The sequence below is a fragment of the Haliotis cracherodii genome, unplaced genomic scaffold (assembly GCF_022045235.1).
Source record: "Haliotis cracherodii isolate W230 unplaced genomic scaffold, xgHalCrac1.p SCAF_13, whole genome shotgun sequence".
Classification (NCBI taxonomy): domain Eukaryota; kingdom Metazoa; phylum Mollusca; class Gastropoda; order Lepetellida; family Haliotidae; genus Haliotis; species Haliotis cracherodii.
In genome coordinates this window covers 16,049,071-16,064,136 of record NW_027266268.1, presented here as the reverse complement: position 1 = coordinate 16,064,136, position 15,066 = coordinate 16,049,071, and the positions used below count along the sequence as shown (strand labels likewise).

The 15,066-nt window shown below is 39.2% G+C and overlaps 2 protein-coding genes across 2 annotated transcripts in view; one reads left to right on the top strand and one right to left on the bottom strand.

Annotated features, from left to right (window-relative positions):
• LOC139459379 (mucin-2-like) overlaps nucleotides 1-12,938 on the bottom strand; it is a 31,254-nt gene extending 18,316 nt beyond the window's left edge. Inside the window, exons 1-4 of the mRNA XM_071240837.1 lie at nucleotides 12,662-12,938; nucleotides 10,683-11,000; nucleotides 9,428-9,625; nucleotides 5,940-7,440 (exon numbers count right to left, since the gene is read on the bottom strand). Coding sequence (XP_071096938.1) covers nucleotides 5,940-7,440; nucleotides 9,428-9,625; nucleotides 10,683-11,000; nucleotides 12,662-12,938 — 2,294 coding nt within the window. The remainder of the gene's footprint in view (nucleotides 1-5,939; nucleotides 7,441-9,427; nucleotides 9,626-10,682; nucleotides 11,001-12,661) is intronic.
• The window catches only part of LOC139458474 (uncharacterized), a 284,787-nt gene that overhangs the window by 141,867 nt on the left and 127,854 nt on the right, over nucleotides 1-15,066 (top strand). The gene's annotated exons all lie outside the window — the stretch shown is intronic.

Genomic DNA, 15,066 nt, shown 5'->3' with positions numbered 1-15,066 from the left:
GTGACTGATGATTGGTGTAGTTACAGGTCCAAATATCGAATTTACTTGATCACTCTCTCAGATAACATTATAATATTAAAGATAACTTATCTGAGACGTATAAGTCATGTTCATCTCCACATAAAATCTTGGAAATCAAAACGAGCAATGTAGAGTTACAAGGGCTCACGTGTGACCCATTCGCTTAAAGTGTGTCGCTTAAAGGTTAATATTAGATTTCTAACCTTTAAGCGACACACTTTAAGCGAATGGGTCACACGTGAGCCCTTGTAACTCTACATTGCTCGTTTTGATTTCCAAGATTTTATGTGGAGATGAACATGACTTATACGTCTCAGATAAGTTATCTTTAATATTATAATGTTATCTGAGAGAGTGATCAAGTAAATTCGATATTTGGACCTGTAACTACACCAATCATCAGTCACTGAGCCCCATTGATGCTGATATTTCTTTTCAAAACGTGTCTGTAATACTTTGAGAACTTAACACTTAATATGTATGGTTTTCAGTATCCATGTGTCGTGACTTGATGAACCCGTTATTTTAGGAGGAATATATATATATATATATATTTTTTTTTTCTTCAAATAAAGTACAATCAATTATTCATAAATTCTCTAACTTAGTAAATGAGAACATAGATGAAGCTGCAGGCGAATTAACAAATCTATTATATGTTGCAGGATCTCTTTTTGAGAAAGTAAGGAAAGTACAATCAGATTCATTTCAGGTTCACAATCAACCTCAGTTGTTCTATAATAATGAATGTAATGTATTAAAAAAGCTGACAAGCAACTGTTTGCATCTTCTTCGAACAACAAAATATCCCCTAAATTTACGGTTGTACCTTGAGTCTAAAAGAAATTTTAGAAAATTATGTCATGAAAAGCAAGAGTGTTTTAAGCAAAAAACGATTGAGTCCATAAATTCTGCCCTACTAAATAAAAACTGCCAAGTGGTGTCAAACGTTTATTACCGTATCACAGTCGAAAATTTGGGGTGCCTTCGTCTGTATGGGTTACTTACTATCATGAACTTTTAAATCCTGAACAAGTTTCTGATAATGATTTTGATAAATCTGTTGCAGATTTCCCCAGACACCACGATCCTCTGAATTGTGAGAAATGTAGCGATACTGATATGTTTTCATATATGATAACAGATGAGGAAATAAAACAAGTATTGAAAACTTTAAAGTTGCGTAAGGCACCTGGATCGGATCGAATACCACCCGAGTTCTACGAATATTGTATGAATATCGTCCCATACTTATATATACTTTTCAATGCCATTTTAAAGACAGGGACCGGACTTTCCCTTGTGCCTGGAATATTGTCTTATAATTCCTTTTTATAAATCAGGTCAGTCAAAAAATCCCAACAATTATAGAGGAATATCTCTCCGAAATGTAATGGGAAAAATATTTACTTCTGTTGTTGAACATAGACTTAGATACTGGGTTGAAATCAACGAGAGGTTATCGGAATCCCAAGCTGGATCTAGAGAGGATCATTCAACAACTGATAATATTTTCGTTTTGCAGGCCTTGTGTCAAAAGTATTTAAGAAAACAGATAGAAAGAAAATGTTGTATGTACTTCTTCAAAGAGACGATCATGGTAAAATGTATAAAGTTAACGAAAATATGTATAAAAATGTTTGTGCATGTGTGAAGATAAGTAATAGCAGATCGGATGTTTTTAACACCTCTTTGGGTGTAAGACAGGGCTGTATGTTGAGCACATTATTGTTTATTCCCTTAATTAATCAATTAGTGTCTGAAATTGAGGTAAGTGAATGCCGGGGCATTTTTGTAAGTGAAGTTATTGACACAATTAAGCTGCTGCCCTTTCCAGATGTTGTCCAACTTGTAGACCCCGTGATAGAATTGCAAAGAAAAGAACATATAGTAGCATTATTTTGCAATAAATGGCCAATGGAGGTAAATATGGAAAAATCAAATATTATTGTTTTCAGAAATGCTGGGTATCTAAAAAAAGTTGAAAAATGGTTTTATAAATCGATGGAAATGTCAGCAACTTAACATTATAAATACCTGGTCATTACATTTTCTTCCAAGTTAATCTGGTCTAAAGCTTGTGAGACTTTTTCATTACAGGCTAGAAAGTAATGTTTTCCGTTATTCAACTTATGAAAACTTATCCAGATATATCTTTGAGGACAATTGTTGCTTTGTTTGATTAAAAAATTGCGACCATTCTATATTATGGTAGTGAAATTTGGGGAAATACATACAGGGAATCTATAGAAAGAGTACAAAGTTTATTCTTTAAAAGATTTTTGAAACTGGGAAAACAAGCACCTGCAAGTGCCGTTTTGGGCGAAGTTGGCCGTTAAAACCTTTGTATAAATTGTTTTAGCAGGTGTATAAGCTATTGGTGTAGACTTATACGTATGAATCCTAAGCGTTACCCCTATGCCTTTTATAAAATGTTACAGTCACACGATGCGATTGGGGCTTTGAACTGGGTTTCACGTGTCAGGATGTTGTTATTTCAAACAGGTTTTGCTTATGTCTGGATTGCTCAGGATTGTGGAAACAGAGTTTCATAACTATGTTTAAACAGAGATGTGTAGATATGGAGATAAAGAAATGGTTTCAAAAGATTACTAGCTCAGAATTCCTGTCATATTATAATTCATACAAGTCATTACTAGCACCAGAGATGTATATCACATCGGGGGTTTTCGATAAAGACTTGATCTGCATATAAGCTACGTTTCGCACTCTTTTTCATAGTTTGAAAATACAAAAACTGCGTTATCGTAAAAATATGCTAAAACAAATGTTAATCAGCTGCTGCTATACCGTGACCTGTGTGAAAAATTAGTTGTTGAGGACAAGTACCATTTTGTACTAGTCTGTTCATATCAAAAGCAAAGTACATTTATTCCACAATATTACCATAAACATCCTTCTCATCAAAAAATAATTGAACTAATGTCCGCTACAACACATTCAACAATCAAAGGTCTTGCTTTGTATCTAAAGACAGATTTGAAAACCACAAAAAACAAAAAAACATAATTATGTATTATGTATTACGTCACATATTATGGAATAAATCAGTTGTGTGAGATCCACAAATAAATTAACTACTAATGTATTGTACTCTGGGCAATGAGGCCTCCAATACTGAAAAACAGAACCTTGAACCTAGTAGTTAGTGATCAAATAAGAAAACATACAATTTTATGGATAACGACTTCTCGTTCATTGCATTTAGTGACGCTTCGATGGAGATTCTGTACCGTTATCAAGCTGGAGTGACTACAACCACGTGACGAGAGGTATATATATATACAAGATTTGTTGTGAAAAGCAACAGATTAAGATGACCAAGGTAATAGATATTCGTGTGTGTACATCAATCACAGTCATGAACTGCGTGTCAAGGATGGATATACAATTTCACAAAACTGAAATTATTAAAATGCGCAAGATATTGTGCACTCAAACGCAGACCTTCAACGTCATTCAATCTCACGGAAGAATATTGTTGGTTGAAGACTTAGTTGTAGGCGCTATTACAAAGATGAAGTCTCCATACCATGCTTACAATTCTTCCTGAAAGCAACTATTTACAAGTCATTACATGAGTGAATGACCTTTACACGACCTTGCATTATAAGTCTTTTGAGTTCATCAAAATTGATTAATTATTTTTCACTTTTCATCAATTAATCCTTAATTTCATGACATTTTAACCATGTTTTATAATTTGACCTCCAGTGACATTGACTGTGTATTGAGGTCACCCAAAGGTTCATGCTATTGAGACCCCGCCTTGTTGATCATATACTGTTTCGTGAAATTCCAATCATAAATATCCATGTTATCTTGTAACACATGCTTTTTGAAGCCCAACACACACGAAGTCATCGTGCCCTTCAATATCATCCAAGCAGACATCAGATATGTTTGCTTGGGAAATGAAATGTCATCAACTAAAGAGGGAATTAACATGAGACAGCAGCACATAGGTTCGACATTATTCTTTATTTCATTTTGTTAAAACAACTAGGCTCAATACAGTTATGATCCTCCAACAGATAATTACAAGAAAATATGTTCCACAATTACATTAGGCGTTCAAACATCTCTTAAACTTTACATTTTAAACTGCACATATATTTATAAGCAAAGGAAAGGAACAATTTTATGCTGTCATATGTCGGAATGTTAATGTACCCATTGACACGTATACATGTGGACTGTAAAAATACCTTGATCCCACTGAACATTGTAATGCTGCGTCAATAATCTCAAATATCCCAATTTATCCCTATTCCGTATTGAAATCACCGATAAAACCCAACACTGTAAGGCTATTTATTGTCCACCCGAATAATATATGTACCATCTCTTTCCCAAACACAATAGCCCCCAAAACGAAAAGGGAGAACCTTGTTCTCATGGCCATATGGCTGCAATATTGCCGATGCGATGTACAATTTTAACTCACCCACGCATAGTTCTAGCAGCACAACCAGCACATAATCAGCAGCACAACGTATTTATTCAAGCATTAATTTTCCCATTAAGTCAAACATTGAAACACTCACCTGAGCGTCTTTCGTGATTAAATATTTCAAGGCAAGTTTTAAAAAGTTACAAATATCCGAGGCTCGCCGAGTTTTATTTACATGTATCAAAAAAATAATTTATGGATGTCAACTTTTTCATAATAAGGAACACCACTTTGAAGCAGAGAACATATTAAGTCTCGATATGTTTTAGCTTGGAAGACACGAGGGTGAGAGTCTACTCATCATACAAAATATTTCTTCCAACGTTTTCAGTTTGTAAATGGGAGTAACCAGTGCCTTGAGCGTAAATAGAGCAGCTCACCAGATTTAGTAGCAACGAGATTAGTGATGTCACTTTATTGTGATGTCATTGAAACCGATGACGATGGTCCGCATAGTTTCGTGATGCAATTTCATTTGTCACCCAAGCAATATATGTTGTGGAATCTAGTTTGGAATGATGAATGTACATACTGGTAATGGCAAAAAAACAGAGAGCAATGTGAAAAATTAAACTGACCCCCTATTCACTACATGCAAATATAGTCGATGTTTAAATACACACTATAGCTTCAGTGGTACAACTTTGTTAGTATATTTTTAAATCCATTCTCCGCCAAAATACACCTGAGGGTCACATTTGATTACCTGTACACGTCATTAACAATTCTTCGTGGGTTGGGTTGAGGGGTTGAGTGTGTGGGTGGATGATGGTTGGGGCTGGGGGTTATGGCGCTGAGAGTTTTGTTTTGTACTAGTTGATTGGTTTGTTGTTTTACGCCGCACACAGCCATACTCCAGCTGTATGACGGCGGTCTGTAAATAATCGAGTCTGGACCAGACAATCCAGTGATTGACATCATGAACATCAATCCACGCAACTGGGATCGATGACATGCATCAACCAAGTCAGGGAGCCTGACCACCCGATCCCGTTAGTCGCCTCTTACGACAAGCATAGTCGCCTTTTACGGCAAGCATGGGTTTCTGAAGACCTATTCTACCCCGGATCTTCACAGGTTTTGTTTTGTATTAACTGCATCAAGACATACTAATATGTTCTGTGAATGCGAAGCTTCACTTCACTTTTGTTTTCTGTGCCCCCCAGCAGTTACAAACCAGAGGCCCAGTTATGTTTCAAATCCTTTTTTCTAAATAGGCGTGGTCAGAGTTCAAGGATTTAGATTTTTGTACGCCAGCCAGTAGTAGTAATTATCTGGCCAATATAAGTAAGAGCCATAGTAATAACATGTCATAGTCGTATCCATTGTAAACAAGCGTCCTATACCATAATCATTCATCCAATCAATAAACATAGGGCAAAGGTCTTTACATTGTTTACCTTTAAGGTCCTCCTCATATATGTAAGCATACATATAGTCGTACCTGGTCCACCTAGCGTTAGAGTTCCAGTTAGATGTATAGCAATACATGTAAGGATCCTCCATATGATATAGATGCGCTGCGTAGTAATGACAGTAGTGGTCATCGATCGGATGTTTTTTCCAGTCTTCTTCTTTTGTCATGGAATTTATGGTAAAGTCTTGACAGTTCATAAAATAAAATTTCTCAGGGGCAATGGTTGTTGTAGTCGTCGATTTGGGCGTTGTTGTTGGTGGTGTCGGTGTAGTAGGTGTCGTAGTGGGCGGTGTTGTTGTCGTGCTTGATGTAGTGGAGCTGGTAGTAGGTGAGGTTGTGGTTGTGCTCGATGTTGTGGAGCTCGTAGTAGGCGAGGTTGTGGTTGTTCTCGATGTTGTGGAGCTCGTAGTAGGCGAGGTTGTTGTTGTTCTCGATGTTGTGGAGCTCGTAGTAGGCGAGGTTGTGGTTGTGCTCGATGTTGTGGAGCTGGTAGTAGGGGAGGTTGTTGTTGTGCTCGATGTAGTGGAACTCGTGGTAGGCGAGGTTGTTGTGATCGACGTTGTGGAGCTCGTAGTAGGCGAGGTTGTGGTTGTTCTCGATGTTGTGGAGCTCGTAGTAGGCGAGGTTGTGGTTGTTCTCGATGTTGTGGAGCTTGTAGTAGGCGATGTTGTGGTTGTGCTCGATGTAGTGGAGCTGGTAGTAGGGGAGGTTGTTGTTGTGCTCGATGTAGTGGAACTCGTGGTAGGCGAAGTTGTTGTTGTGCTCGACGTTGTGGAGCTCGTAGTAGGCGAGGTTGTGGTTGTTCTCGATGTTGTGGAGCTCGTAGTAGGCGAGGTTGTGGTTGTTCTCGATGTTGTGGAGCTCGTAGTAGGCGAGGTTGTGGTTGTTCTCGATGTAGTGGAGCTGGTAGTAGGGGATGTTGTTGTTGTGCTCGATGTTGTGGAGCTCGTAGTAGGCGAGGTTGTGGTTGTGATCGATGTAGTGGAACTTTTAGTAGGGGATGTTGTGGTTGTACTCGATGTAGTGGAGCTGGTAGTAGGGGACGTTGTGGTTGTGCTGGATGTAGTGGAGCTGGTAGTAGGGGACGTTGTTGTTGTGCTCGATGTAGTGGAACTCGTAGTAGGGGACGTTGTGGTTGTACTCGATGTAGTGGAACTGGTAGAAGGCGACGTTGTAGTTGTGCTGGATGTAGTGGAACTGGTAGTAGGGGACGTTGTTGTTGTGCTCGATGTTGTGGAGCTCGTAGTAGGCGAGGTTGTGGTTGTGCTCGATGTAGTGGAGCTCGTGGTAGGCGATGTTGTGGTTGTGCTCGATGTAGTGGAACTGGTAGTAGGGGAGGCTGTAGTTGTGCTTGATGTTGTGGAGCTCGTAGTTGGCGATGTTGTTGTTGTGCTCGATGTAGTGGGGCTAGTTAAATCGGGTTTTCTTGTTGTTACTATTGGAGCAGGTGTTTGAAATTTGTTAGCTATTATCAAATTGGGAATATCAATGGTGGGTAGTCCTCCTGCTCCTGTGTTAGTGGATTCTCCTGCAATGACAATGTTTGTTTTTATTTTTTCTGTATTTGAGGATCGATTTGTCGACAATGCTCAATCTTATATTAGAAACACAACAGTGGTCTTTTTCTTGAAGAAATATGCATAGCAGGAAAGAATATACTTATGAGATTAACTATTAAACGAACTGCCATTGCAGATTACGTCTCTACGACAGCATATTTGGCTACAGGGACAGATCATTAATATTCAGTAGGGAGGTGGGCCTGAGACGTTTTGTGTGAAAATTGTTTCAAGGTACATAGCGCCTTAGTGCAGAAACCCTTTCAGGATATTATCTTCAGCACACAAGATAATACATGGCGCTCTCTATAAATATAGTGGGCGCACTACAAAATATATTATTATATAGTTCAGATTGTGTGTGCTAAATATTATCATGTAAGCATTCAAACATTTTATTACATTTCCATGAACAGATATATTGACACATTCCCTGGGGATCCCGTTGCTTGAAGCTGGTTAAACAAACAGTGACGCATTTATGATTGCAGGGTATTTTGTTGAAGCGGCGTTGTCATACAAGGGTACAGCAGTGTGCATAGATGGTGTTTTGGGCACAGGAAACACGAGAGAAGCAACCTGCGGCAATCGCTCAGGGCAGGGGCAACTGACGGACAGAATCCCTTTTTGTTTGAACCATAAGAAATTGACTGTTGGTTAGCCATTTTGAGAAGAGAGAAAAGCCAATCTTTGAAATCGCTCTTTCAGGAGTGAAAATTGACAGAAATTTCTCAGGTGACCACCTGGACAAGGGACTGATTCCAGTGCGTGTCTCTCTCATTGCACATTACATCAAGGCCAAGACCTTTGGTTGTGTGAACATCATTGTTTTTACACTGGATAACCAGCCAAGGCCGATTTTGGAAGCTTGGCCTCTGTTGCTGCGAGCCATATATTATTATCTCTGACTCTATTGCTACTACCACTGTCATTGTAATTGTACTGCCACACTATTGCGTACCGCCATTGTAATTACTTTGCAGTAATTAGTATTGATTTATAAACAAAGTTAATTTCATACTCCAATTGTTAGTTGCCGTTCCTTTGCCGTTTGTTGGTTTCACACTGAATTCTAATGCTTACAGGTTTCTGGGTTCAGTTATTGTTCACTTCAGAAGTCGACACATAACACTCTGTATCAGTACAAGGGGAGATGTTTTCCCTGTTAAAATGTGTAGGGACCCGTGAAGAGCCCAAGAATAGGTCTTCAGCAACCCATGCTTGCCGTAAAAGGCAATTATGCTTGTCGTAAGAGGCGACTAACGGGATCGATTGGGCAGGCTCGCTAACTTGGTTGATCCCAATTACTTGCATCGATGCTCATGAGATTAATGAATGGATTGTCTGGTCAAGACTCGATTATTTACAGACCGACGTCATACAGCTGGAATATACTAAACAAACAACTTAAATGTGTATGGGTAAATTTGTTTTCTTTCCATCCTATACGACATAACGTTGTATTCAATTCAGATACATAATGCATCCTTTCACTTACTTTCTCGATCAAAGTCAAGTGAGCTAAAAAAGATGCCCCTATTAACAACACAGCATACATATGCCACAAAACGCCAAAACGGACGTACACACAATCATTACCATAGAAAACACCCGAACCTTGTTATCGCAAGGAGAATGTTGTTCAGACGATTTATTGGCTTCTCCCACTCGATCTTATAAAGTGCGTGCAAGATAACTTGTATCTTGAGCACACAAGATACACGAGGAGTGTTCACGATATATTTCGTAGTGCGCACATTATAAAAATAATTATTTTCATTCATATGCCAAAAGGGGCTCCGAACCGCGCTACCTTGTCATTTATTAACACATAAATGGTTGTGATATTGCTGACACGACTTTAGGTTTTAGCTGAATCTAGATTTGTAACTCCTTGCTGGTGGCAACAGTAAATGGACCTACAGAATAAAAGCAATATGCTGTACTTCCACTTACCAGGTAGTGTACAACTTGCCCCCGATTGTGGGGTCTTCTTCCCAGTGTGATCGCAGCTCACTTTCAGAACCCCGGTCTTTTGGTAGCCTTCCTCACACAAGAAGCTATGGGACACTGCTGCCCCTGTCTGAAAGGTTGGCCTGCCGGTTGGAACCCAGTGATCAGGGACGCCAGCAGTCCAGTCTCTGCAAGTCGGATCTGTAAGACATAAAACAAATAGTATCACAGTACTGTAGTGTAACAGGCGACAGTTGAAAATATCAACAACGAAAGCCACATAAGTTGCTTTGATATTCACTTAGTTTTAATAAGTATGGAAGACTATCAACAACGAATGACTTCCTATTTGCTCGAGAGGTCACCATTTTCACTATGGTCACCATAGCAACAATATTCAAGACCTTATTTACGGCTACTGCTCAGGTATGTCTGCTCAGACGTGCTTTAATGCTTTAAAGTTATCTCAAATAAAATTCTATGAAAATCATCTCTAAAATTTCAAGACAGGGTTTTTGCTGTGTTTTAGCAAATTAATTCGAAAAATTGTATGGCATTAGAAAATAAAAGTATTCTCATTCTGTGAGTGAGTGCGTGAGTGCGTGAGTGAGTGAGTGAGTGAGTGAGTGAGTGAGTGAGTGAGAGAGAGAGAGAGAGAGTAAGGTATATACGCCGCTTTGAGCATTATTCCAAAAATATGGTGGGGGACACAGTAATGTGCTTTACACATTGAACCCATTTAGGGAATCGAACCCGGGCATTCGTCGTGACGAGTTTCATTCAGCTTATTGGCAGTATCCAAGTTATCAGTAATATATTGATACTCATACTTAAGAAGGTGAATGTTGATCAAATAGTGGTGTAGGGTCGGTTATATCAATAAAAACATCAGGGTTTAGTCTGTTCATAGAAAGAATTTCATACAACAACCAGTTGTCTTTATTCAAGATTTATCTTAATGATGGAGGAACATCTGATGGAGATATTTCTAAATGGTCGTCCTGAACCGACCATTCTATTTCTATTAGTAAAGCTGAATCTTTAAAAAATAATTTTGTATAAACGTTTATTGAGAAGTCACAGTAGATTTGGTACAACCATCGTTATTAAGGTACATTGATTTTAGATAAGTGTTTAATAAACAAAAACTTACGGTAAACCACTTCTCTGCAATTTGATTCTGATGTTATCCCTGGATTGGTGTCGTCTAAACCTGTTTTCTGCCCGAAGAACAAACAGACTCCCTTATCAGCAGTACCTCCACGATTGATACTGAAAGTTCCACACTGAAATATATTGCCAACACATGGAGCTGCGGTAGTTGCGGCAGGAGGTGTCCAGTCACAATGGACGGCTACTGCACAGTTCTGCATGTCGTTCAGACAATGTGTTTGACAATACTTGTCATCCTTGTTCTCAACCCGTTTGATGAACGACACGTCCATATTAAGTCCAAAGTCCATGTTCATGACGTGGTTCATACTAATTTGGCCATATGGCGACTTGGTGCTTTTGGTGGGATTTAAAAATCCTCCTGGTGGTGCATTTCCTGATGGAGCCGGTGCTGGAGCTGGACCTATAACAAGACAGACGCCTCAACCATAATGTTTACATTATTGTAGAATAACATTTCATATAATCAGTTATTTCAAAATTAATATTTAGATTGACATCCTGTCATAGGCTCAGTTTGGGACATCTTAGAGGCTTCATCAAGACTGATGTTTAGCACAGTATAGAGACTGTGGTAACCTTGGAAACTGGTAAGGGGGGAAGAGACTGCAACCGAATATGATTTTGCGGAAAGAGATAGAGATAGAATTAACATTTTGGCTTCATTATAACTATTGTTGTTAGTGTGCTTTCTTTTTTAAAATTGTAGCTTCATTATAAAATTTTAACCATACTTTGGATAAGACAAGATCCTCGCTGCTTCGATTGTTATATTTGACGTCACATGCGCACTCGGAGCTGTCATGTACTCCACTGCAGCGGAAGCACAGCAGTCTTGGCACGACAGAATTTGGAACCAGGCCCATTGTGTTTACATTTGATATATCGTAGTAGGTTCGGTATGTATACCTCCACTCCGATGTTGAAATATGCAGCTTCTACATAGATTCCTTGATCCTTTTGTTACAAAACGTGGTGAACACATATATCAGTTACGTATGTATATTTAGAGGTTGAGGACAATTTGTGAAAAATGAAAGCAAAAGACATCTGAAGTTTACTGAGAAAACAATTTGAGAAATGCTTGACATTCTAATTGATAACATTTGCGTAAAATTAGGGGGTAAACCATTTAGGCAAGAAGTAGGCATCCGCATGGGAACCAACTGTACTCCCCTTATAGCGGATCTGTTTCTTTATGCATATGAATCGGAATTTCTGTTCGTAATGGCAAAGTCAAAACAAGGCAGTCTGGCCTAGAACTTATGCTTCAGGTATATTTCAGGCTAATTCCCTTTCACCGATTTACCCACCTGAACTAGAAATAAAGGAGACCAGTGAGAACGCCTCATCTGTTTCACATTTTCTATGCATAAAGATTCAGGGTGACAAAACACTCTTAACAAGACTGCATGACAAGAGAGATGACTTCAACTTTAGAATAGTCAACTTTCACTTCATGTCGAGCAATATTTCAGCAGCTCCAGCCTTTGGTGTTTTTATTTGACAACTTTTGCGATACAATCGAGCATGCTCTTTCTACCAAGATTTCAAAGAGCGTCATACGACTCTTGCTCAGACGCAACTTGATCAAGGTTACAACACTCAAGGCCTGAGTAAATCCTTCAAAAGGTTTTATGGTAGACATGTATAGGGCATTTCAAAATTTAACGCATCAGTGACAGAAATGATGTCCAATGCAATTCCCCATTTTGACTTGTACCATATGTTCCCATGGTTTTTTTTCAGGTGCCTTTCATGTGTTTGTAACTGGTGACACCCGTGGGGCAGGATACGAACACCTTTCCGCGAACACCTGGTATCATTCCTATTTGATAGTGATTCATAAACACATGCTCGTGATATAGTCGGAATCGTACAATCTTACAATTTTATGAAATGTGTAGGCACTTCTAATAAGTAAAGTTACCGACAAAGTGATACTTAAACAACATACAATTACCTCGTTTTCAGATTGCCTTATAAAACAAAGCCTGGCTTCGTCTATATGGGTGAAAGTACTGCATAATTAAATTCATGATATACTCGTATCATCAGGCCTACCTGTAACAGAAGGTACTCCCGACAGGGGACTTGATGACGGTGCAGGTGCAGGTGCAGGTGAGGGTGCAAATCCACCTGACAGGAAAGGGTTCACGAGAGCAGGTGTTGGAGCGGGTGCAGGAGCTGGTTTGAGAGGCGCAACCGGTACAATGCTACCTACTGATGCAGTATTAATCACAGGAGGACTGAACAGGCTTCCTGTTAAAGTCGGAGGAAAGCCACACTGGCTGTGAGTGCAGGCCAGAAAGATAACAAGCGCAAATAGGACTTGACCCATTGTGGAAGCCCAGCGTCTTCTGTTCCAGAACTTCTATCCTTCCTTTATAGCTGACCAACGCGTCATATCGTGTCCATATATGGTAAGGTTATGCAATCGTGCATGGTGCGTTGGCATTTGATGAAAGACTATCCTGCTGTTAGATCAGCAGGTGCACACGGCATGTACACGAACATATGTCACTGCAGCTGAGACCTGATAGCTCCTTACTTATTCGTACCTGATTCGTCACCTGAACGCCGCATGGTCATATATGGTAAGGTAAAACAAACATCTTGAGGGTGTGGTGATTAACACCGCAGCTGTCAAATCAGCTGGCCTGGTACGTGGACGAATGGGTTTAAAGTACACCTACATGACTTGTTAGACTGTAGCTATTGATGGGCACCCTTGTGCAGTTACATATTTGAAGATACGGGGTAGAATGGGTCTTCAGCAACCCATGCTTGCCGTAAAAGCCGACTATGCTTGTCGTAAAAGGCGACTAACGGGATCAGCTGGTCAGGCTCGCTGACTTGGTTGAGGAATGTCATCGACCCCAATTGCGTGGATCGATGCTGATGATATCAATCACTGGATTGTCTGGTCCAGACTCGATTATTTATCTGTTCTTCTGAAATTTCTTTTTATCTAAGAGGATAACCCAATGACCATAGAATGCCTAACACCTGTAAATTCGATTTTTTTTTAACAATAAAATGTTATGCCTAATCGTAAAATATGTCTTTGACCAAAATGCCCCTCCCTGTGAAATCTCTTTTGTCATTGTTGGCGATACTGAGAAAATTATCGGAAAATATAAAGGAGTGCATGAGAAGATATTAGAATAGTTTATACGAATGGTCACATTCAAAGTTATCTGCAAGGGTTTTTTCACGGCTGAACACACGTAAATTAAACCTCATTAAGACCCAAATGGTCAATAGCCCCTGTTTAAGACCCCTTTGCAAGAGTGTATTCCTCCCGACACACCAAACAATGTGTCATTTCAAGGTTATGGAGTTTGCATATGCTAAGTGTTGATGTGACAATGCAGCATGGTCGAGGTAGACGTAAAAAGACTACAGACTGTGAAGATCACAGCGTTAAGGGACCGATTCTGATCGTCATCGAGCATATGCTAAGTGTTGATGTGACAATGCAGCATGGTCGTGGTAGACGTAAAAAGACTACAGATTGTGAAGATCACAGCGTTAAGGGACAGATTCAGATCGTCATCGGGCATATGCTAAGTGTTGATGTGACAATGCAGCATGGTCAGGTAGACGTAAAATGACTACAGACTGTGAAGATCACAGCGTTTAGGGACAGATTCAGATCGTCATCGGGCATTTGCTAAGTGTTAATGTGACAATGCAGCATGGTCGTGGTAGACGTAAAAAGACTACAGATTGTGAAGATCACAGCGTTAAGGGACAGATTCAGATCGTCATCGGGCATATGCTAAGTGTTGATATGACAATGCAGCATGGTCGTGGTAGACGTAAAAAGACTACAGACTGTGAAGTCACTGTGAAGTGACTGGCATGAAGAACGTCTGATAAAAAAGATGTTTTAGAATCGAGTTTGTGTGGAGCCATAGTCATGTATTTGAGTCATTTCAGGTTGAGTGTGACATTTTGATCAGTTGTAACTGACGGACAGACCAGAGCCGTCTTCATGCTCTCAGTTCGTTATTGTGTTGTTTGTTTTCTGTTTTTCGCTGGGATTTTGTATGGAGACTAGATATTTTTTTCAGATACAGCTGCAAAACTAGGTATTTTATTAATTAAAACTATGATCCTAAATATTATATTTTCCAAACGATCTTGCAACAATGTATTGGCTTTGGCAGAAAATTACTTCCTATTTTCAACAGTTTGAAGAACAAGTGTTTTTTCAGTGTTCTGGTATTATGTAATTTGGTCGTGACTTGACTTTTACAATGTTACCATTAAGAATATCAGGTACCCAAAATGTTTACAGGGTTTGTTTACATGCAAGCAAGCAACATCAATCATCTTATATTCTATTCAAATGAGGAGTAAACAAATGTAATTTATTTAGTGTGCCCTCCATGAAAGCTATTTGTGTTGAAGATATATTTTCCTTTGACATTTCAAATGTTCTTTATGTGATATTTATCTTG